Source organism: Maylandia zebra, linkage group LG18 (genome assembly GCF_041146795.1).
Source record: "Maylandia zebra isolate NMK-2024a linkage group LG18, Mzebra_GT3a, whole genome shotgun sequence".
NCBI lineage: Eukaryota > Metazoa > Chordata > Actinopteri > Cichliformes > Cichlidae > Maylandia > Maylandia zebra.
This window is the reverse complement of record NC_135184.1, coordinates 10,815,565-10,840,219: the sequence shown is the minus strand read 5'-3', so window position 1 is coordinate 10,840,219 and position 24,655 is coordinate 10,815,565. Positions and strand designations below refer to the sequence as shown.

The window sequence follows — 24,655 nt, the reverse complement described above, 5'->3', positions numbered from 1 at the left end:
CCATCATGGATGATAAGAAGGAGGATGTGGGACCTAATGAAGGAGGAACCAGTAAAGGCTAACCCTAATTCATCCTAAACAACATGAGATTTTCTTTTCTTTTTTAATTTATTTACCCTTTCATGTTCGGTGCAAGGCATTTTTAATCACTAACAAACTGACTTTTTTTAACCACAAAATATAATACACCCCTCTACTTTTTGATCAGTTCACCTCTTCATTAGACCCTTTCTGGCTTTTTGTTGATAAACCCCAGAGAGTTGCAGGAGAAACCAGGGGCAGGTATCAGGTGATGCGAAGATATTTTTGAGTGAGAAAAAAGAGACAAAACCAAAACTGTTCTCAAATTTTGGACGAGTAATACAATATCTGTTTTTTTATGGCATCTTGTTTTTACAGTCATGGATATTTAAAATGCAATGAGAAAAATAACATATTCAACCCGAAAATACAGAAAATGTACTCCCCCCAAAAAATATGAGAAGGTGAAAAATACCTTTTTTTTTCTCTCTTTGGATTTTGCACTTCACTGGGGAAGCTTAAGCACCCTCCCCACGCCCATATAATATCTAAATGGGCGGGGTGAGTCCAATCTCTGGACACACTTCCAAACACTCCTCCGGGGCGCAGCACACAGGACACGCGCGCTAAAGTAAGAAAGCCTTTTGAACTCAGCACCACAATCTCTGACTGTTTCAGGGTGGCTCGCTGTAAAGTTTAAACTTTACTTTGATTTCCAGAGGATTCTTTGTTCGGATGCGAAAGTACAGCGGGCTTCTTATTCTCTCCCTCTGCGTATCGAGAGCATTCTTCATATGATGCTCGGATTTTGCAAAAGTGTTTTCTCCACGCTTTGGATCCAAAATGTGAGGATTTCTGTCGGAATAACTTCGGACGCTGAATAAAGGGAAGCCTGATCTCCGTTGTGACCAGCGTGAAGCTCGTTTTAATCCAACCAAGTCTGAAATGGGGCCGTCATCTAAGCTGCTTCTCGTTGCTTTTTTGGGTAAGAAACTTTTCCCCATGTGCTAGTGTTTGTTATTCTGAGGTTTCATGCGCTGCAACAAGTGTCAGTGTTAAAAGATTTTAAAAAAACTGAGCTCAAAGCATGTTTTACTCCACGTGCGCTTGGAAACATGTCCATGTGTTTCGTATTTGTTTTTCTATACAAGCTGTACAGTTAGAACAATTTCAGACGGTCATTTAAGTTAATTTATTTACTTTGCTAATCATTTAAACCGCACATATGTAAGATGTGGGTCACTCATAGGTTAAAATTCCCTTCATCACACCTGTTCACTATCATGGCTTGATGTTTGCCTCCATTCAGGACAAACTTTGTGTTAACTTTGCGCCTTATGCCATAGTGATGTATAAAGGTTAGAAGGCAATAAAAATCTTCCCCGAGGCTGCTGGGCAGATGAAAGCGCTGCGAGAGTTAAGAGCCACTTAAAACATCCAATCCTGATGAAAACCCTGTCTGAGCAGCAGAGGATTATGGGACTGCAGTTGACCCAATCCATCTGTTGCCAGTGACAGTGGAAGGCAACATTTGGCAGCAACTTCAAATAACCTGGTTGAGATTAAAAAAAAAACATTTTGGGGTCCACTTATCCTTAAGTGTGTTTAAGTGAATCCGAACGTTCAATTAAGTGGTGTGTTATTGCAGCCTTTCAGAGTGGCAATGAAAATGCACTGTCAGGCTAGATTAGAGTGCGCTGTAAATTTACTGGGAGAGAAAACCTCAGCGTGTCTTTGGAGAGCAAAACGGAAAGGTTAAAAAAAAAAGCCAAGAAATGGACCCACGGAAGAGCAGCTGCTTCTATTTCACCTTTTTACTGAATCTAATCTATTCTGCTCAGTGGACCTCAATGGAGCCATGAAGTTTTTATTGTATCTGCATATAGATATTGGCTTAACTGACAGCTTTACTTTAATGTTCATTTCAGAGTAGTTGCTGTTGTTTTTTTTTTTATCATTATATTATTTTGTGTGTGGTGGTCATGTGGCTATAGTTTCTTTAAATTTTCAGAAAAGTTGAAAGAATAGAAAGTAGCAATAAAAAAATAGAAACACATTTCACCCATATTTGCTATAATTTGACTAATATTACACATATATTGCCAAAATTGGCATTTTGGTTCAAAAAAGGGGTTAAAAAAAAAAGAAAAAATACACATTTTAATCTCATGCCTGCCTCTGAAATCCAGATTGGACAGATGTGCTATTGTATTATAAAATCATAGCCAATAATTCTGTACTTAACATCACAGTAGTCACTGTAAAGTAACTTTAGTGAATGGTAATACACCAACAAAACCGGCTACGTTGCTGACACACTGTGATTGAAATCATTTAAAGGAGTTTGTGTTGATGTCTTGAAGGTTCATAAAAGCATTTGTGCAAAATGCCTAAAACATAATATATCGTATCAGCTAGTGCTGTCAGTCTGCCGATGCATCGGTCTGGCTCTGCAAAAGCTGCTGTAATTTGGGGTTGCACTGGGTTGGATGCCAGTTACCAGCATTTATCAGCTGTTAAAGTGGTCTGGAAGTCAAAGCAGTTTGAGACTAGCAGATCTCCAAAGACGCCAAATAACCATTGCCATAATTGCAAAGCATCACTCAGACAATTTGCACAATAATTTCATAGCGAGAGGGAGAGTCATGCCGGCATAACTGAGAGAGATGCAGTCAAACTGCAGCGAAAGGAAGCGAGGAAAGGAAGTAGGAGGCACAATTTGTAGCCCGGTTTGTCCTGCACATCTGTATCAGCAGCCAGTGCAGGAATGCAGTAAAAGTGCTGGTTGTGAAGTTTGGATGGATTACAAAACAATCTCATCTCAAGGTCCATTTAGTCACTTTTCTGTAACTTTTATGTGAAGCATGGTCCACATCAGCTGTTGGAGGTGTTGTTGTTGACACTGAAATGCAGATGTTCACATTTCCATTTTTCCGCTTGAAGGTTGAGCTACGAAGAATCAGATGGCTTCCAAGAAAAATCCCCCAAAAACCTTTAAAGTGCCAAAGCAGCTGCTAAATACTCTAAAATGAGACTACAGGGGCCCTGTGAAATTCCTGTTCCATTCGTGTGTGGTCTATGTTGGTGTATTTTTTCAGAATTAAAAAAGTATTATTTTTTTTATTAATAGTAATTATGGTGGTGACTTTTTTTCTTATTTCTTCAACATTTTTCAAAAACAGTCAAAGGTTTGGATTAAGGAAATTGGAGAAGTGGAAGAAAATGGATGGATGTCTTTAATTTGTCCCAAAGGAAGAAAAATTCTGAACAAAAATAGAAAATGTATTTTCCAACATTTGGTCCAGAGTAAAAAATCTCATCAACCTGATTGCCATGAGCCCCAGAGCCTGAAAATACCTGCTGTTTCTGATGGCTTTTCACTTGGCACCACTGTGATATTGACGATCATGGTTTTGTCTTAGCAACTTGAAATTTGTAGATATGCGTGTCCCACTGAGGAAAATTAAAACGGGGTTTCCTACTCCTGCCACCCTTGGGTAAAAACTTAGACTAGAAGCAATGACGTTCGCTCCTGGCTCAGCCTTCTTAATGTTTAATGCTCACCGCTAGCGTGCATTACACCTGCTAAACATGAGCGTTTTCTGTGCCAAATTACAGCCTGTATGGCTGTACTGTATCTTATTACTTATTTTTCTCTCAAGTTTATATAAGTTTACCTAAATGCATCTAAAATACAAAAACAGGGAGTCAAGTGTAGCTCAAAGCTCCTCTTTCCTTTGACATTGTTTTGGCATTTCCCCCATGCAAGTACAATCTGACAGCTGGCTCTACTCTCTTGTTACTGAACCAAAGCAGTATTTTATGGCTTTTACTTCCTAATCTGTGTAAGTAACTTAGATAAATGTGTACTGGCTTTCGAAATGTGCAATTTTCCTTCTGATCTCCAAGTAGAAAGCCTTTCAAAGTACTCAAGCACCTCCACTTTTCTCTTTTTTTCTTTTTTTTTTTTCTTATGTACTCTATAACTTCCCACCTCTGGATGCAGCTGCCCTGAAGTTGAAGTGTCATTTTGTCTACCCTTTTCAACTCCTGCGCGGTCACTGCCAGACTCTGAGATAACAAGAAGAAAAGTCCTTTGTCTGGTCTCTGCTCTGGAAATTTAGGATTTTTCTCTTCCCATAAATACTGTACAGTCTCTCTTCTTGTCAGGGGTCCCAGCCTTCTTACCTCACCAGTGGGATCGGGCCAACTGGAAATGTTCGCCGTGGTTTGGGACTCTGGGAGTTTTGTGGGTGCTTTGATTTAGATAGAGCAGCAGTTTGGGAAAGCAGCAGCGAAGGGCCAGAAAGAGTTTGAGTGGAGCCGTTCTGATTATTGCCTTCACGAACGAAGAGTTAAAAAAAAAAAAAAAAAACTAGTGGAAGAAAGTCACACATTCAACACTAAAAAAGTGCAAAGAAGCAGGCGTCTGATGCCTCCGCTTATAAAGTCACTTTTAACAAGCTACGCATAACCTCCATATAATCATTTCCTCATTTATTTCCCTGTCTGAGTCTGTTTTCCATTTCGAGTAGGTCCACATTTGTCTTTGATGTAATGTAAGAAGATTTGTAACTGTGGTTCAAAACGAAGCTCACGTTTCATTATAATTTTGATATTTGCACAGGCTTCCCTATGACACTGCTGACTCTGGATCAGGTCTGTCTAACGTCATGACAGAAAGATATCAGCGATGTTGCTCACAATCTTATCACAAAGAGAAAAAAAAAAACATTTGACCACGACTTAGGAAAACATTGTTGGAGATAACAAATTATGTCTTAATCTAACGAAACAGCAGATTTTCACAGAAACAAAGATTTATTATTCTCCTCCTTCATTCTCAGGCTGTTGCGTAAATCTGACATTAAGCTTCAGTAACCTTTAGAAACCACTCCCTCCTCAAAAAAATTAGTTCTGTCCTTTTTTTTTTTGTTTCTTTTTTGTTTTGGGGAGGTTTTTTTGGTTAATGAACTTATGCTCACACAGTAATGTGAGAAAAAAGTACACCAAGTACCATCTTTACTCCAATAGCCAGCAGATTCGTGTCCCACCACTCAGTTGAAACTCCGTCTCTGCTGTGCGCATGCTTCAGTGCAACATGACTGGCTCAAATGTTTCATAGTTCAGCTGTTGATTGGCTCTTTGTGGATGAGGTGTGAAAACGGCAAATTTCTATTCAGGATTCTTCTTAGTTCCACTTTTCTGGCTTATATGATGCTTCTGAACAAATTCCAGACCCAACTCTGCCAGGTAAAGCTAAAAGATCACAGATCTACCTTTTTTTTTTTTCTTTTTTTTTTTATAAAAAGCACTGTCAATATCAACTAGTATATCTAATTGAAATTCCCGTTCCAATCTTCATTTTTCTCAGAAAAAATGATCCGATAGTGTTATTCCCCAGTTTTCCAGACAATCCCCGGGTCTCCACTGAGCACAAACTTCAGAAAACATTATGTTAGCAGACTGATGGATAAAATTAGTTTTACATATAGGATATAATTAAAAAAAAATCAGCAAATAAAATCTCAGATGAACCACAACATGACATATTACACTGTCATTGTTTAACAAAAACGAAGCCAAAATGCAGAAGCCTGTGACAAACTAAGTACACCCTCTGAGGTTTTAGCTTGTAGAATCATCTTTAACAGTTTTTAACTTGAAGTAATCGTTCTCTGTGCGACTGGATCGGGCTCTCGTTTGATTGCTAACGAATTCTGGCCAACTCGTCTTTACAGTTTCGTTCAGTTCATTGAGGTTTCCATGAACTCATCTAGGCACAGCTCTCTTAAGGTTCCACCACAACATTTCAATCAGGTTGAGGTCTGGACTTTGACTGGGCCGTTGCAACATCTCGATTCTTTTCTTTTTCAGCTATTCAGCCATGGGGATCATTTGACTGTAGAGTAGAGGAGTTCACGGTCAACTCAATGACTGTAAGGTGCCCAGGTCCTGGCTGCAAAACAAGCTCAAATCATCACCTTCAATCAACACTGATATAAGCTGTTTTTTCTATTATATTGCCTTTGCTTTTTTTGCTAAACGTGCTGCTGCGTGTTGTTGCCAAACATCTCCACTTTGGTCTGATCTGTTTGAAGGACACTGTCCAAGAGGTCCTGTGGTTTTCCTGTTCTTTCTAGAGCCAAGAGGCTGGCATACCTTCCAAACAAGCCATACTTGTTCATTCTTTTTCTGATTGTGCTGTCCTGAACTTTTAGCATTTAACATGCTAATTAAGGCCTGTGCGGTCTAAGATGTAGCGCTTGGGTTTGGGGGGGGTTTGCAATTTATCTCAGCTTTGCACGTTGTGACCTTGGGGTGAATTTGCTGGGACGTCCACTCCTTAGAAGATTGGTTACAGTCTTGAATGATTTGCACTTGTGAATAATCTTTCCGCTGCATAATGACAGACTTCAAACTGTTTGGAAATGGCCCTTCCCAGATTAATGGGCAGCAACAAAAGCTTCTCTGAGATCATCTCTGACTTCTTTCCTGCTTGAATGCTCCACACCAGCACACCCCCGAACTGCTTTTGAATTTTCTCTTAAAAAATTCTTCTGTTAAATACATAATGGCACGGTGTACCACTTTATGTTCTATTCACCTAATTTATAACCGGGTAACAGTTTCGCAGCTAGATTTCTGTTAGTTTTCTTTTGGATGTGCTCAACCCTTAAATTCACCTGCTATTAAACCCAAGGGGTTGCATAAAAGTGTTAAGTGTGTTTTAGATTATACATCTCACCAGGTTTCCTTTTTTAACACTCTCAAGCGCACACTGTTAGTTTTTGCTCTCATCATAGTGAAAACAAGCTGTTGGCAGCCGCTCAGATCGTTGCTGTGGTCCAAGCCGAGTGCAGGTGTTTAAAAAAACATTTATATACATACGTGGATAACATGCAGCAAACTGTGAAGTGTCTCCTTTGATTTTTAAGATCAGCTACAGCAAACAGAGCAGCGTTACTAATACCACCAGCTGAGTCGGGGGATCAAGTCTCTCCCACTGTCCAGTGTTTCCATTCAGCAGTGCTGTGATGTGGTGATTTGCACACAAGCCTGGGCTAGCTCTCATAGGAGCTGCCCGACTGGGTGTAAAACAGCTGGATGGAGCTTTGTTCTTCATGGAGCTTTTGGCTTCTTTTAATCAGATGTTTTTCTCCCTCCTTCAGTGTTATTAGTCTCAAATTAAAAGCTCAGAGGCGACCGCAGTGGCATTCCTGGGCATTAAATGATATTGCCAGGCAAGTCGGGTCTGATAGAAAGAATTCATGGCAAAGTCTTCATATTTCAAGGTAGATTTTGATGATATCGGAGTATTACATGGCATAAATCCTTGAGGGAATGTGAGCTTCGGGGCTTTTCTCTGGCTGTAGGCTTTTTAAGTGCTTTCATTTCCGACATTTTATCCCTTTAAGCTCAGTCCATCGCTGAAGGTATTGTTTTTCCATGTGGTGCGTCAAGGGCACGCGGGCGGTGTGGGAACTGAGCATACAAATCTTCGTCATTTGTCTTGGTTCGTTTGAATGTTGTTGTTAAAAGTGAGTGGAAGCCGAAATTCACTAATTGGCCCTCAACCTGTCTCATGATCTGCTCATTTTCATTCATACCAGGTGTTACAGGTTGTTGGAGCAGCCATGTAATCCCTGGCAATGACAAGAGTTAAAATGACAAACTTAAACCTTCTAAACACTTCAAAGAGGCCTGGCAGATTGAAAGCATGAGGGAGACTGCTGTTCCGTTTGATCTCAGCGTAATTGGCCTTCCCAGTTGTCCTAAAAGCGGTAATTTTTTAGAAGGTAAAGATATGCCAGAATAAACAGATTCCTCTGTGGTTTATCCAGCCTTTCAAACTCGGTGACCCCAACATTTGATGTTCAAACGCTGCTCAATGGTAATTCAACAGCTGTTTACAATGTAATTTTTCGTTTTGATTGTTTTACATTTGTTATTGTACGTAAAGGCTCGTCATCATCATCTTTGTTTTCTCATCGTCTTGTTCCCACAGTTTGGGTTGAAGGTTCCTCTCTTCACTACTCGGAAAGCCGCTCAAGTCGCCTCTATCCAGAGAAAACCTTTGGCCGATCTATCAAAGACTCCCAGTGCCAGCACATGCTAAAGCACCTTCACAATGGCGCCCGGATCACTGTGCAGATGCCTCCCAGCGTGGAGGGCCACTGGGTGTCCACCAGGTTGGCGTCTTTTCTCTGTATCTTCCCCCTAACCAAAATCTTTAAGAGTTTGCATTACTCTCTAGCAAGCTACTACTTTCACTTCATTATAGTAAGAAACTCTTAGCAGGAGGTGATTTTTTTTTTTTTTTTTTTTTTTTTTTTTTTGTTTAATTAAAGCTTACATTACTTTCACTGTGAGTCAATGTGTGTTCACCACATTTCTTTATTTTTACGCCCACTGATGTGGTTCACAGGCACATGGGAGTGGTTTGGAGGCTTCCTTTAAACTAATGGTTGCAACTCAACAATGGGGAAACAGGAACACAAATAGTAATAGACAAACTCATTGGTTATGATGTTAAAAAAGAACAACAGCAAGTGGGTGGGGCTTTTGCTCTTTATATATAGATATATAGATACAGATTAGTTTCAGCCTCCTACTGTCAGGTCTGACATGTCTGAGCTTCTCTGAATGCACCACCAGACAGAAACTTACTCTGATCTCGTGACATTCTTCACAAAAGAATAAACCAAAGACGTACAACCAATAAAAAAGGCTGAAGCTAGTCAATCTTCTGTGCAGATTAATTGGGTTATATTTCAAACATGCTGTTTGTGAAACTCAAGGCAAGGAACATGAATACCACTCAGCTCTTCACACAAACATAAATGTTTTTAAGGGTTTTTTTTTTTTTTTTGTTTCTTTTTAACAGCCATCTGTCCTCTCTTTCAGCTGTGAGGTCAGACCAGGCCCAGAGTTCCTGACACGCTCCTACAGGTTTTACCCCAACAACACCTTCCAGGCTCACCAGTTTTATTATGAGGACAACCACTGCACCAAACCCATCTACACGCTGGTGATTCGGGGTCGACTGCGCTTACGCCAGGCTTCCTGGATCATCCGCGGTGGCACAGAGGCGGAGTACCAGCTCCATCGTGTCCAGATGGTGTATCACACAGCCACCGTGGACAAAGAGCTCAGCCAGAGGCTCAACCGCAGCTGCCGAGGGGCAGTGAAGGGCGCCTGGGAACCCAACGCGATGTACGAGCTGGTGAGCGAGGAGGGCGACTACGACTGCACCAGAGAGCTTAACTTTGCCATGCATGAGCTGCAGCTGCTGAGAGTGGAGAAGCAGTACCTGCACCACAACCTGGATCACCTGGTGGAGGAGCTGTTTCTAGGAGACATACACACTGAACCATCGCAGAGGTTGTACTACAAGCCGTCCAGCTACCAGACCGCTTTGCAAAACGCCAAGGCAAGTCCCTAATGATCCTCCCTCGCTTAGGGCTTAGTGCATTGATGCTATTATGTAGCCTTAGACTTGATTCTAGAACAGAGTTTGTCCACTTGTGGGTCGTAATATTAAATTAAAGAGTTTTTATAATTACAAAACATTAAAAAATAAGTTTTGGGGCGTCCATAACTTTGAACTATTGTTATAGCCTTAAAAGTCTACTGCTGTACTTCAGCACAACCTGTTGGGTTGTCTAAAAGCCTACATTTTTTAAATCAGCAATAGTGTGACTGTATATAAAAGATGGCAACACTCATTAGTCAATTAAGTACCATCATGACGCATCAAGCTGAGTGTCATCACTGTCGCCATCTTTGTGTTTTGTAACCAGACATGGAGTGGATAGACTGTGAAGCTCTTAGACACTGAACCCTCGCACGGAAATCTCATTCTGAAACATGCACCCTTTGATCCTCTTTTGACTCTAGTGGGAACTGTAATTTACAAAATGAACATTATGTTGTATTAAAGACAGCTTGAAAGTAGTAACTCGGCTCAAAAGCTGATCTGCAGAATGTTTGTTTAGCATTTTCCAACAGACTTTCTTTGCAACCAGGCTCCTTTTTGAAACCAGCAGTCGCCCCCTTAAGGGCATTAGAAAGAATGCAAGTTTAAGGCACACCCACTTCGGTTTCAAATGTCACAACTGGAAGCTACTTCCATCTTTTATGCACAGTCTGTGGTTAAGACACTAGGTTTCTCTGTCAGTAAACAGCCAGTATTATTTTAAAGTTGGTAAGGCAGGGACTATGTTGAAGTTTGTAGTTGTGCAGAATCTCTGCCAGTAACAACAGTTATTACCTGCAGGGGATAGCTGCCTCACTGTGCAGGAACCATGACTTACCAGTAGGAGTCCTTAGTTGAGCGACGGGAATGAGAACTCTTCCCACCCAGAAACCTGACGTTTGTATTCATTGGATCGTAGGTAGGGTTTTGTTTTCTGTCCCGAGCATGCAACTCAGTGTGCAACCTCAGCTGAACTCCATCCCTGCTGTGTTGACCCTCCACGCCACAAAGACCACACACACCAGATAGAACCTGAGCTGACCTGAAAAACATACATTTTAATTTGGGCGCTATCTTATGTATAATTTAACCAAAATCAGTGAGGAGACCAGGATAAACTGTTTACTAATTGTGTTTATTGTGTTTTAGAGGGAAGGCCTGTTGTTTTTGTTTTTTTGTTTTTTTAGGGGGGGGAAAATTACATTATTCTGCTGAATTATCGAGTTATTGATAATCCAAATTATTCTGAGGCGGTTAAGCCCATCTGTTGTACCTAACTGATATCTATTTAGAAAACCCTAGTCTGTGTTAGGATCTCTGTGTAAGTCAATAATCTTGAGCTTAGACCTTTGCACACTAAATATTTGCACTGAAAGAAACCAGAAACTATCTACATACTGATTTCATCTCCACTGTGCTTACAGGATGTAATTTCTGTATTTACACTGCTGAAAAGGAGTTTCCCCGCTGGCTGAAACCCTAGAGTGATGTTTTCACTGTCACCCTCTACAGAGATCACAATGAAATCCTGTTCGGGTCCGCTGTCTAAATAAACATTCATATGGGGATGACAGGGCTTGGTGTTGCTGATCAGAATGTAAACAGTGTGTGGGGTGACGAGCTATGATCACACAAGCTCCCCTGTGGTGCTGTAATGACCAGAGCTGCTCTCCTTAAGCCCCTCTGGCCTGCAGAGATGCAATGTGAAACCGAGCCTATCTCTGGGAGCAATCATCATGCGGTATTCCTGGAATTTGGATTGATGCGGCCATATGAATTAGTCCAGTGAGCACATACCAGCTCCGATCTTATGCGTGCCTGGGGCTCAAATCAAACTGTTGCATGTGCTCCGTTTTGTCTTCAATCTTTTTGGAATAAAAAAAGGAAGTTGGACTGTTGGCGGAATTTTCAGTGACACTTCCAAACTGGGAATCAGTCCTAGAGTTGCAGCCTTGAAGGGAAAAAAGGGAGTTTTTGCTTCTGTCTCTTTCATTTCTGTTACCACTCCGGTTCAGTTAATGTCAGTGAAGTTTCTTTTTAACAAACCTTATAAAAAGTATTCTCTTCCCTGAAACACCGCCAGTCTTTTTGTGTATTTTCGAAACATCCTGCTGTCAAGCTAGAACAGGGACTGTTTCTTTGCCAGGAAGCAGTTCCAATAAAAACTCTTCAGTGTGTTCTTCAGATTACTGAGAAACAAAAGATTGTCTCTCAGTAACCTGAAGAGTGTTTCTGTTACAGAAATACTCTTCTTAATTTCTTTAAATCCCATCCATCCATTCTCTTTGCTTATGCTTTTCAGGGGGAGCCTATCCCATCTACCATAGGGCAAGAAGCTGGGTATACCCTGGACAGGTCACGAGCCTGATGCAGGGCTAACGTAGAGAGACAGACAACCATTCACACTTGCATTCACACCTAAGGGCAGTTTAGAGTCACCAATTAACCAAAACCCCATGGTATGTCTTTGGACTGTGGGATTTTCATTAAATGCATTAATCAAAACGGTGCATGCATCTACATACAGAAGATTATTGCCAATCACTACAGCTGCACTTTGCACTTTAGATCATTTTAATCACATTAAAAAAATGGATGTAGTCTTTGCACCTAATGCTTAATTATGCCAGTTTATGTATGTGTTTGCCTATGAAGAACCTATAGAGAGCCTTTCAGCCAATGCCAACATGCTCCCCTACAGTCCTCCAAAATCCCAAATGCATGGCGCGCTATATGGATGACTCTGTGTATCAGTTGAATGCTGATTGGTTGAAAAATGTGCCAGGGAAGGGAGCACCAGGAAAGTGCACAAGAATTGGCTTTCCATAGTTTTTAACACTCAGTTTGACTCCTCTGCACTGCTGGCTAATGGACCAGCAACAGCACAAGCAAGAGTAGCGCACATGGGTGTGCCCCCATCTGACAAGATGCTGTCTGCAGGTAGATGGGCAGTATTTAGCTGCCAGCACACAGCCACTGCTGTACCATAATTTCCCCTTAAAAGGTGAATCCAGTGTCAAAGTGCCTTAAAACTGCATTCTTTCTAATGACCAACAGGGGGGCGACTCTTTAGGTTACAAATAGAAATCGGATCTGAAATTTAAAAATGACTCTGCAACTTAATCACTCATTTAAGTTTTTATTAAACATGACTTGATGTTTGTCCCGTTTAATTAAACTACTTCTCCGTGATGTAGTGGTAAATACATTCACCATACTCGCAAAATACCTACGGTTAGAGATTGGGTGTAGACAAAAGTCCCAGAGACTCACAAGCTGATATCTTCATGGCTCCAATCCTAAGCCTGAATGAATGGGATGGTGTCCGGCATAAAATCTGTGCCAAAACAAACATGCAGATCAGTCCACTGTGCTGATCGCTTGCTAAATAATGAAGTAGAATAGAAGATACGTGCTCCAAGGTTTTAATCGTATTCTCAAATTCAGCAATCTCTCATGTTTAGTTTAGTTTAAAAACAAATATGGTGATGGCTGAAATTCCTATCTTGAGGGTGTTGTTCACAGACCAATGTATGATGTCATCTCAGATACACAGGCTGTGATTTCAGCATCTTTCAACTCAGTGTGCTGGTTTTAAAACCATCAATTTCACTGCTTTGATTTACATTCAGACACAAACATAGTGGAGCGTTTAGTAGCTAAAGGTATTTACAAAAAGAGATGTTGGAGACCAGAACAGTGCTCAAGGAATAAACACTGGACATGATGGTAATAAAATACAGTTTAACTTGATTTAATGCAGAATAGATTCTTTGAAACTCCACTGTATTTGAGTGGAAACCAAACTCTTGAAGGTGAACATTATAAAACTTGCAAAAAAAGTAGCTCCTTAGTAACTCCCCATTTGGGTAAACGTGGTCATTTGTTTCTATAATAACACAAAGGTCTACATTACAGTATTGTTTTTCACGGCATTTTTCAGTTACAGTAAATTAAGTTTCGTATATTTTCTTGGTAAAGCAGCAGTACAGAGTACCGCACTCGTTCTTACTCGAAAAGCACTCAACTGGACCATCTCATGAGGTTGTAATGGTTTCTTTTTAGGGATTTTTTTTTTTATTTTATTGCCATGGTGATGATCCAATACATTAATCTTGAGCAGTGTACCCAGGGCTGGTCCCAGGACTGGTCCCAGGCCAGAACATTTGCTGGTGCCAGCATGTTCATTTGTGGTTCCTGGGTGGAACTCAGCAGTGATGCAAGAGCAAAGCGGGGGACTGTGTTTTTAAGTTTTCTGTCGCCCCGGCTCATTGCTGCGTCACTGAGGCGGCGTAATGACCACTTGATAATGATCCTTGTTAAGAAGGGATCAGTTTTGGGGTTTTTTCTATATTGTTGCTGTTTTTAAAGTGTTGTGTTTGCTCATTTTGTGTGTGTACTTGTTATGCTGCTCTTGGTCATTTCTTTCATGAAAGTACCTCAAAACTTGAGCAATAAAGCCAGTCAATCTGAGATGAAAGGTTTTTTTATGAATTCCCAGGAAGTCGTCTTACAGAAGGGATACTGGTATAGCTCAATGGATGCCAGTTTAAAAAAATCAAAGTATTAGGACTGTCTGTTTTGCCAACAGGTCTCTACGGAAGGTTTTGAAAGTCTGATATGGTTTCAGTTTCTCATAAAATGTTTGCTCCTGGACATCAGCTTTCCCTGAACTACGTCCCAAATGGAAGAATTCAGCTCTAATGCTCCTTTATCTGCCATGACTTGGATTGCACTTTATTTGTACGTCACCTCTGTTCAGTATAGTAAAAAAAAAATGAAATGAAATGGGGGGGGGGAAAGTCACTTATATGTAGCAAGGGTAGTAATATCCTCCCTCATTTCCTCCGTTTTTATTTTCTTCATTTCCAGTAAAGTTATAAAATACTTTGCTTCTACCTAAAAGTGCGTCCAGCATTTCATGGCAAGCCGGACACTGTAGGCTCAACGCGGCAAAGAAACCTGCCTGCTAATGATTTCCTGTTAAATACAAGGTTGAACTCTTGGCTGGAGTCTTTGGTCACTGACACACTGAAAACCCATCCATGCTCAGATCCACTTAAACTTCTCAGCATTTTTGCTGGTTATGAGGGCATTTATCCCACTTGTACATCAAACATAATTAACCCGTTTACAAGTAAATAAAAGGGAACTACTCTGATGAAGCAGCCTTTTATTTTAAATGTAGTTTTTAATTGAACAATTAAATATTCAATCAAATATTCTCCACCACCACCAGTTTGTTTGTCAGTAAATAGTTTATAAACATTTAACACATGCTTTATGACACTACCATTATTATTACGTACAGAATTTCTTAATGCTCGTCATTGTCAACAATTGTAACTAAAATCAGAGTTTCAAATAAAAAATAAAAATTCCAAATTTTGGTCAAGAAACGCAGCCTCTCACACTCTGGTGTTATTTCAGTCTTCTACTGAAAGTCTCTTTGAACACTGAACTAACTGCATTTACACGGTTTAGATGAGGACGAGTACAAGCATGGCTTGTCCTTGTTCTGGCTAAGATGAGCCCTGTCACACCTGTGCACTGGGTTTATTCATTTATTTTTACACAAAATTTAGATTCATTTTTGGTTAGTTTAATCTTTTTCATATTCTCATATTTTTCTTATGATTATTACAGATTCACAGGTGGCCATAGAAGACTACAGTGGGGCAAAAAAGTATTTAGTCAGCCACCGATTGTGCAAGTTCCCCCACTTAAAATGATGACAGAGGTCAGTAATTTGCACCAGAGGTACACTTCAACTGTGAGAGACAGAATGTGAAAAAAAAATCCATGAATTCACATGGTAGGATTTGTAAAGAATTTATTCGTAAATTAGGGTGGAAAATAAGTATTTGGTCACCTCAAACAAGGAAAATCTCTGGCTCTCACAGACCTGTAACGTCTTCTGTAAGAAGCTTTTCTGTCCCCCACTCGTTACCTGTATGAATGGCACCTGTTTGAACTCATCATCTGTATAAAAGACACCTGTCCACAGCCTCAAACAGTCAGACTCCAAACTCCGCCATGGCCAAGACCAAAGAGCTTTCGAAGGACACCAGGAAAAGTATTGTAGACCTGCACCAGACTGGGAAGAGTGAATCTACAATAGGCAAGCAGCTTGGTGTGAAAAAATCAACTGTGGGAGCAATCATCAGAAAATGGAAGACATACAAGACCACTGATAATCTCCCTCAATCTGGGGCTCCACGCAAGATCTCATCCCGTGGGGTCAAAATGATCATGAGAACGGTGAGCAAAGATCCCAGAACCACACGGGGGGACCTGGTGAATGACCTGCAGAGAGCTGGGACCAAAGTAACAAAGGTCACCATCAGTAACACACTACAACGGCAGGGAATCAAATCCCGCAGTGCCAGACGTGTTCCGCTGCTGAAGCCAGTGCATGTCCAGGCCCGTCTGAAGTTTGCCAGAGAGCACATGGATGATACAGCAGAGGATTGGGAGAATGTCATGTGGTCAGATGAAACCAAAGTAGAACTTTTTGGTATAAACTCAACTCGTCGTGTTTGGAGGAAGAAGAATACTGAGTTGCATCCCAAGAACACCATACCTACTGTGAAGCATGGGGGTGGAAACATCATGCTATGGGGCTGTTTTTCTGCCAAGGGGACAGGACGACTGATCCGTGTTAAGGACAGAATGAATGGGGCCATGTATCGTCAGATTTTGAGCCAAAACCTCCTTCCATCAGTGAGAACTTTGAAGATGAAACGAGGCTGGGTCTTCCAACATGACAATGATCCAAAACACACCGCCCGGGCAACAAAGGAGTGGCTCTGTAAGAAGCATTTGAAAGTCCTGGAGTGGCCTAGCCAGTCTCCAGACCTCAACCCCATAGAAAATCTGTGGCGGGAGTTGAAAGTCCGTGTTGCTCGGCGACAGCCCCAAAACATCACTGCTCTCGAGAAGATCTGCAGGGAGGAATGGGCCAAAATACCAGCTACTGTGTGTGCAAACCTGGTAAAGACCTATAGTAAACGTTTGACCTCTGTTATTGCCAACAAAGGTTATGTTACAAAGTATTGAGTTGTATTTTTGTTATTGACCAAATACTTATTTTCCACCCTGATTTACGAATAAATTCTTTACAAATCCTACCATGTGGATTCATGGATTTTTTTTTCACATTCTGTCTCTCACAGTTGAAGTGTACCTCTGGTGCAAATTACTGACCTCTGTCATCATTTTAGGTGGGGGAACTTGCACAATCGGTGGCTGACTAAATACTTTTTTGCCCCACTGTATCTGCCTCCATCTAACCCTCTCCCTAGTGTCCTCTGCATGTCCTCCTTCGCTGTATCCAGAAATCTCCATGTTCAGCATTCTCCTACTCTGCACATGTTCAAACCATCTCTGCATTGCTTCTTTAAAGCAGCCTGAGCCATTCCTCTGATATGCTAATTTCTAATCCTGTACATCCCGGATTAAAAATAAGCGGTTGTTGAGCTGCACTCCCAGGCAAATTCTTTTCATTTGAAACCTCTGACTTTCCAACTCTGCCCCCCGTTTCCAAACCATACACCGTAGCGGATCTCATTACCATCTTGTAAACCTTCATCTTCACTCTTGCCGCTATCCTTCTGTCTTAAATCACCCCTGATGCTGCGCTCTCTTCCTCACCTCTCCTGTGCACTGTCTGTGGCTTTGGATGATTTACCCCAAGTATCTGAACTCATCCACGTTCACTCCCTCTGCTCCTGAACATTTCCCCTGGTACACCTCACCGTCTCACCAGGCAGTTTAAATCATTAGCTGCAGAGCTGATATCTGTACAGTTATGTCCACTAATCAAGAGAGGATGAATTACCCATAATCCTTTGTGAATGAGGCCATCTGTGATTTAATGCTCTCCTTTATGCACTTTACTCTTTATGCAGTGGATGTGGGAAATAAACTCCCTGGTCCATCTCTCTCTTCATCCATTGTCCAAAGTGAGCATTTTTTTTTTTCCTTCATAATTGATGATTATGATTACAACAGTTAAATATTGCTATATTAATGAAGCACCTCCAGCCCCCCACTCACAACTTTTCTGGAAGAAACTCTGAGCTTGTAGTGTCATTTTGTTTGATTTATATTTTCAGATAACATTATCAGGAAAAGAAGCAAAAAAAAAACAAACCCTGCACTGGTTTAAATCATTGGTAGTGTCATGATATATGGGACAGATTGGTATCAGTAGGAGGACATATTCATTGTTAGGCCAGACAGGAAGTCTATATTTTATGGGCTCTGAGTCCCTTCAGATACAAAACATTTTCCACACCTGCGACTGAAACTCTCCGGATTCCGGCTCTTTTTCTTATGTCCACACATATATATGCTAAAATATACGCACATGCTGCATTTTCCTCTCTTCATATGCAACTCTTATATAAACACACACATAGTGCACAGCTTTTAAAAACACACTGTTCTCTCACACATATTCTGGTGGGAGGCCTCCCTTCCAGTCGTCCCATTAACCTTTCGCTCTGAGGCGGTTATGGAGCTGCAGTGGGATTATCTCATCTGCAGGATGTAGTGATACTCCAGCTTTTTCTCCTCATTTTACCGTTCTCCATTTCTTTCTTTCTTTTAAAACTCCCCATAAATCTCATGCAGACATAATGTTGTCTGGGAAAAAGAGCGATTGAGTTGAGAAGGTCAGGTCTTAAATTTTGACCACCCTCAAATAACAAAAAACTGAATTGGTTCCCTGGAGTTCAGTCTTTGGAAGAGATTTTGTGGAATATGGGATGTAGTTTCCAGCTCTGAGTCTGTTGGAGAGCCCCGGCCGTCCTGTCTGTGGACACACGCTGCTCCACCTGACTAGTGATATTAACTGAATATGATTAACTGTTTTTTTTTATGCATGTACAAATGTGTGTGTGTGTGTGTGTGTGTGTGTGTGTGGCATTAAAACTCAGCATGCTGTTTTCTGTGTAATGGCTTTAAGTAGTCCCGACATCTGTGTTGTACTGTGAAACAATGTGTTCTCTTTGGCTCCAAACACTCCAGAGGGTCAGACTGAATGAAATAGTTTCCTTACTCTCCTCCGAACAGATTCCAGTAGTTCTGTGTGTGAATTTCATGACACAATGTGCTGATGTCATGAAAGGTTTTCAGGACAAACAGATTTCAGTGAACATGCTTCTGTTTTGTCTTTGTTTGAGTAGCAGGCTAAACTTTGAGTTCGTGAACAGTTTGCACTATAATAAGCTGACTGTCTCATAAATGGTTCACTTTTTCTTTTTATCTGACCACTTCTTGTGCAGCCTTGAAATCTTCTCACATCACCCACCTGTATAAATGTAAATGTTGGATGCAGTCGGACTATAGACGGTATAAAACACAGACGTAACCACTGTGAAATCACTCACCACCAGTGTTTTCACCATTGTCATCTCGTGATTTGAACTCAGACATGATGAGTGGAGTTCTGATTATTGAGATTTTTCACATGACGTCATGTTGTGTACCAATTTAGACATGATGTGACCACTGACTGCCGTGGAAACTGGATTCAAAGAAGGCTTCTTGGGATTGTTTTGGTTGCTAGTAGAGTGTCACTGTCTTCTGTAGTTTTTATGATTGTCTTCAAATACTTGCTAACTGCTAGCCCAGAGGAAGTAAAACTTGGAAAAAGTGCAATGTAAACCAGAAATTGAGAAAATTTGCCATTAAAGTAACAACTTTTACTGTTACTGTTGGCTACATGTTTCATAAAGTGCAACTTTTACTTTGAAGGCAAACGGTTGCAAGATGGTTGCAGATCAGACTTGTTCACACGATCCTACACTATCACCATGATTATCACACATCCAAAAATGACATATAAACCGTGTCAGTATTAACAGCAAATCTTGATTTCATTTCAGTCTTTTGACTAAAACGTCATTTAGCTTTAGTTCTATTTTAAGGATCAGTTGTTTTACTTTTAGTCAAGCAAATATCATAAGATTGTAGTAGAGTAAATATAAGTGTTTTTACCAGTGAGAGTTGTTCCACATGGTTTACAAAAGCAATTTCCTTCGGGGTCAACCTTCGGGGTCAACCTTCAGGATCAATAAAGTTTTATTGAATTGAATTGAAAATGGCTTATTTTTATTGACATCAAATGTGAAATAGCGCCATATGTCTACTCTTTGATTCCTCTCAAGTGTTTACATCGTCTTGTCTCCGTCAGGGGAAAAAAAGTTTGCTTAACGGAAACTGTGACAGTAAAAAATGTAAAAATGGCTTTACAAACAGCATATTAAGCACTGTCAACATATGAAGAGATTGGCTCATCTTCCAGTGCTTTGTGTCCGACAGTTTGTCACTGGTTAGACATTTAAGGTCTCGAGTATTTAGACAACCTTCTAATATATTCTCCACTTTACAGTATCATTGCAAAAACAGCCTGTTTTTCTCCCCCTTTTGTTTTTATTTTATAGCTTCAGTCACCAATCCTTCCACTCAGAATCGGTTTAACTCAGGACACAGTACCCACTCGCTTAGTTTAGCCAATGGTTATTTGGACTGTCATCACTTATGAGTCGCCAGAATCCATTTTGATATCCAATGGCCTCTGGAGGCCACACTGCTGTTAGTCTCTTCCTGTGTGTACATCCCTTTAATCACATGGTATATCCCGCAGAGAACAGCAAAGACTTTATTGTTAGCTATAAGATTATACTGAGTACTTGTATTTCAGGCATCTGGAGCCTTTAAATGTTATTCTTGACATTTGCAAATCAGCGTTTGTTTGTTTGCTAGCAGACCTCGCCATCTTTGGCATGTTGGCATTTTTGTTTGCACATTATTGGCACAATCTGTCAATGCAAACACAATGGATGCCCTCATGTAACGTTTTGCAGATAATCCAGGTTTTGCCAAAAATAACTACTTGAGGGGATGACAGATCTTTTGTCCAGTATGTTGGTGGATATAGTGACCAGCTGTGCAGGCTCGCTTTTATGGAGATCAGAGTTTATGTTGGACAATCGGTGTTGGCAACAATTCATGGATTGTTTTTTGGTTTTTTGCCCTTTATGCACTAACGTTATTGCAGTTTGTGGTATCTTCAGGCAGTTAAATAAATTGTGTTCTTTTGCAGTGTAGACACACATAACATAACTGACTGTTTTTATTTGGGTTTTTTTGCACGAGTTTTTCCAAAAAAAGAATCATGATCCTCCTTGAGGGACAAGCTCTTCACGTTCCGCCTTGCCAGACATCTGATTTCTGTTGTATATCTGTCTTTGAATGCATTGTTACTCATCCAGACTAGTCCAAGAAACATCCAGCTGAGCTCTGCAGGAAACCGCTGTGATGACACACGAAGGCACGTCATCAGGCAGTGATTTAGGAAGTTTTATTTATTTATTTATTTTCATTCCAAATAGCAGAGCATGTATCTTCTATATCACTTGATTATGCTCATTTAACTGTGGGAAGCCAAAACTACAATTGTGACTAAAGCTTGACTGACTGAGATTTATAGTCCTAGTTTGTATGTTTTCAGTAAATATGACTTTAGTCATGTGAAAAATCTCAATAATCTTTAGTGCTATGACTTTTTTTTTTGTCTAAACTTACTATTGGTAAAATGAAATCAGTTGTTATGAGTTAAATTAATTTTTTTTTTTTCTTTAGAACCACGACCACAGCTGCATCGCCTGTCGTATCATCTACCGCTCGGACGAGTTCCACCCTCCCATCCTGCCGCCGCGGGCCGACCTGACCGTCGGGTTGTACGGTCAGTGGGTGAGCCAGCGCTGCGAAGTTCGCCCGGAGGTCCTCTTCCTGACCCGCCACTTCATCTTCCACGATAACAACCACACCTGGGAGGGCCATTACTACCACTACTCTGACCCCATCTGTAAACACCCCACCTTCACCATCTACGCCCGTGGCCGCTACAGTCGAGGGCTTCACTCAACCCGCGTCGTGGGAGGAACAGATTTTGTCTTCAAAGGTAACTTAGTGGTGTAATTGCATTTTTACCGTAATGCTGATTCTTAAAAACACTACCAAACCCTATTTTGATACAGTGTAGTTTAAACGCAGTTCCTCTACCAGTTCCTAACATTTTTGGCGTGCTCACTTTGAGCAGTGTTTGAATAAAAAGGTTAGACTGCTGCTTGTTTAATTAACTGGTAGTCGTGTTATGATCCATGTGATCCCTATTGACTTCGCAGACACAGTGTTTTCACAATCGATAGAAGGGAAGGACAGAAATAAGAACAAGGTTGTTTCAACAAGCAGAATAAACTGGTTCAATGACACGTCATTTAAAACTCAAGTCTGTCTATCTACCATTTGGAGACAGGCTGTAATGAAAGATGGATGCACCTACCCTAATATCGACCATTGGTTTGTGAAGTCTCACTTTGAGGCCTCAAGATCTTGTTGTTGTTGGTTTTTTTTGTTTAAACCTGATATGATGAGTGAGTGTGTCCCTTCTGTGTTAGCATCACTTTTTAGATAAAGAATGTAGTTCTTTGTTTCTTTCCCACATTTCTTAAAGATGGGGCACCCTCAAAGATATGGAGTTTTAGTAGACTTGACTTTCTAAAAAGCGATGCCCATCTTGTATACTGACTGTGCACAGAGCGCAACAATGTTACTCTACGGCAGGGGCGGTGTCCTGCAGTTTTTAGATGTGTCTGTGATCCAACACAGCTGATTCAAAATGGCTAAATTACCTCCTCAACATGTCTTGCAGTTCTCCAAAGGCCTGGTAATGAACTAATCATGTGATTTAGGTGTGTAGACCCAGAGTGAGATCTAAAACCTGCAGGACACCGGCCCTCGAGGCCTGGAGTTGGGGACCCCTGCTCTAGATCACAGTGAAAACAAGAAATGGCCAGCCAGGGTTTCAACAAGTAATACTTGAGAGACAAAAGTTCAGTAATAGTAATAAAAAGGCTTAAAATAAGCACAATAGATCGCTTTAAAGGTCTTCTTATGTCATCTTCTTTTAGTGAACCACATGAGAGTGACTCCCATGGACGTGGCCACCACATCCCTCCTCAATGTCTTCAGTGGTAATGAGTGTGGAGTGCAGGGGTCTTGGCAGGTCGGTGTGGAGCAGGATGTCACCCTAACCAATGGCTGCGTGGCGTTGGGCATCCGGCTGCCACACACAGAGTATGAGCTGTTCCGCATGGAGCAGGACGCTCATGGACGCTACCTGCTCTACAACGGCCAGCGCCCCAGCGACGGCTCCAGTCCGGACCGCCCGGAGAAGCGAGCCACGTCCTACCAGATGCCCCTGGTCCAGTGTTCATCCAGCAGCCAGCCATCAGATTCCAGCCAAAGGGATGACACACAGAGGCCTCCGTTGCACCCCAACGGCTGCACAGGATGGCACAGAGGCGGCCAGAAACGCGCCGCGCTGGCCATCGCCGCGTTCGTTACTGCTCAACTTCTTTTCTGGCAAAGCTAGAGAGCAGGTTGATTATTTTATCCACAAAGACACAAAAGAGGAGTGTGGATTCATCAGAGACCCAGAGGGGGTCACAGAGACTGCATTGGTAGACTAAGTTTACATTTGTTGTTTTAATGAATAAAGGAGCATAAAGACTGGTCCCTAAACCTCTGAACTCTTTACCAAAGACTTGAGACTGCTGCACCACAGAAACTGCACTTTAGAGTGGAACCAAAGACTGACCTGTGTTTATACAAACATACAAAGATGTCTTTATATCCACACACAGACATGAGAATATGTTATATATGATCTATTTACCTGCGACTGTTTTATATGATCTATCATCGGAGGACACGCTCGTCACAGTTTACAATAAAATGTACTTAACGTGTTAGAATCTTTTTTTTTTCTTTTCTTCGACATATAGCCTTGAAGTATGGTGAAGTCGGCAGCAGGTATTGGCCTCCTATTCCAAATAATGACCAAGCTCTTGTCTTGAATGAAATAAAACGCTTTCATGTGCCAACAGTTACCCTCCATGTAATCTAGAGAGATGTTTTTGTTCCCTCGCCGCTCAGACAGCTGCTTCCTCGCTGGCAGACACTCGACCTTGAGTCCAACGAGGCGGTTTTGTAGTTACGCAATGCTCACAGTGGGAACGACACCTGGAAAAGTGACAAACTACCACATCCGAGAATGCAGGAGATCACTTCAAGTGAGAGCTACATTAGTTTGTCCAAGTCATTCTCTATACTACTAATAAAGTGGATATTTTGGTTCTTTATCAATCTATTGCAACTGTGAACGATGACTGTTTTATTTCTCTCTGACTATACGCAAAGATCTAAAGGCAGGTTTAGATCTTCTGCCAGTTACTTTCTTGAGTGTATAAAACCTGTGATCAAATGGCCGTAACATTTAATAAACATTCAGAGGTCCACTTCTATTTAAAACAAATATGAAAGCAGTGAAGCTATATATGAGTTCTAGACTTCAGGCAGCCATCGACTCCAAAAGATTTTTATCTAAGTGTTAGAAACTAACCTTATATTAAAAATTGTTTGTCTAATTTTGAGCCTCTAAAAATGGGACTGTGTATAAAAATGTCTCATCTCTTCAAGCTTTTTGAATTAAAGCTGAGAATTTTCCCTTTAGTCACATCTTAATTGTTTGGTTTCCACTGTGGCTGTGTGAAGAAGAAAATCTACTGTATATAATCACTTCAGTGATATTACCGAAGACTCTCGCTGCGTCTAACACAAATAAGATGTTTGTGCAATCACAAAGGATCGACTGTGATGATGCATCACTGTGTAGTCAGCTGTGTTACCCGTCAACAACGTGGAGTTGTAACTGTGGTCTTCTAGCAAAGGCCTCTGTAATATAAGAAACAAAGGGATTAGTGTTTGTTGCTTCTTTCAGGTGGTTTTTGAACCTGAGGGTGGAATAAATTCTAAATACCTTAATGGGATTAAAGTCCTCATGTGTGGCTCAGTATCAAAACTCCACTCCTCCAGTGGGATCTTTATTTCAGCCTTAATTAAGCTCATGGGGTTTCACTCATCATTATCATACGTTGTCATTTCGATCTCCCTCTCGGTCATGGACAAGGATTGGAGTTTCCCAGCATGCTTCTGTCAAATTTAAGCTTGAGGTTTTGTGTGTCATCATTAATAGTGCATCGTTTTTCCTCAGTGTTCCCAGGCTAAAGAAGCTTTAACGGG

The 24,655-nt window shown here is 41.1% G+C and overlaps 1 protein-coding gene across 2 annotated transcripts; it reads left to right on the top strand.

Annotated features, from left to right (window-relative positions):
- The first annotated feature begins 538 nt into the window (after window positions 1–538).
- Window positions 539–24,085, top strand: LOC101486711 (protein APCDD1). 2 transcript variants are annotated; one of them, XM_004555271.3, is made up of 6 exons: window positions 539–652; window positions 741–1,006; window positions 8,030–8,213; window positions 8,929–9,454; window positions 21,152–21,473; window positions 22,483–24,085. In XM_004555271.3, the coding sequence occupies exons 2-6, from the start codon at window positions 967–969 to the stop codon at window positions 22,944–22,946; spliced, it is 1,536 nt and encodes a 511-aa protein (XP_004555328.1). In that variant the 5' UTR covers window positions 539–652; window positions 741–966; the 3' UTR covers window positions 22,947–24,085. The 2 variants fall into 2 exon arrangements, with proteins under 2 accessions (XP_004555328.1, XP_012775701.1); XM_012920247.3 differs by having other exon boundaries at window positions 597–1,006.
- The last annotated feature ends 570 nt before the right edge of the window (window positions 24,086–24,655 follow it).

What these genes read in the sequence shown, in the direction of transcription:
- LOC101486711 (XM_004555271.3), top strand. Translation starts at nt 967, where the DNA reads ATGGGGCCGTCATCTAAGCTGCTTCTCGTTGCTTTTTTGG. An exon ending in GCTTCTCGTTGCTTTTTTGG is followed by an intron (nt 1,007 to 8,029) that starts GTAAGAAACTTT and finishes TTGTTCCCACAG; the next exon opens with TTTGGGTTGAAGGTTCCTCT. An exon ending in CCGCTTTGCAAAACGCCAAG is followed by an intron (nt 9,455 to 21,151) that starts GCAAGTCCCTAA and finishes TTTTTTCTTTAG; the next exon opens with AACCACGACCACAGCTGCAT.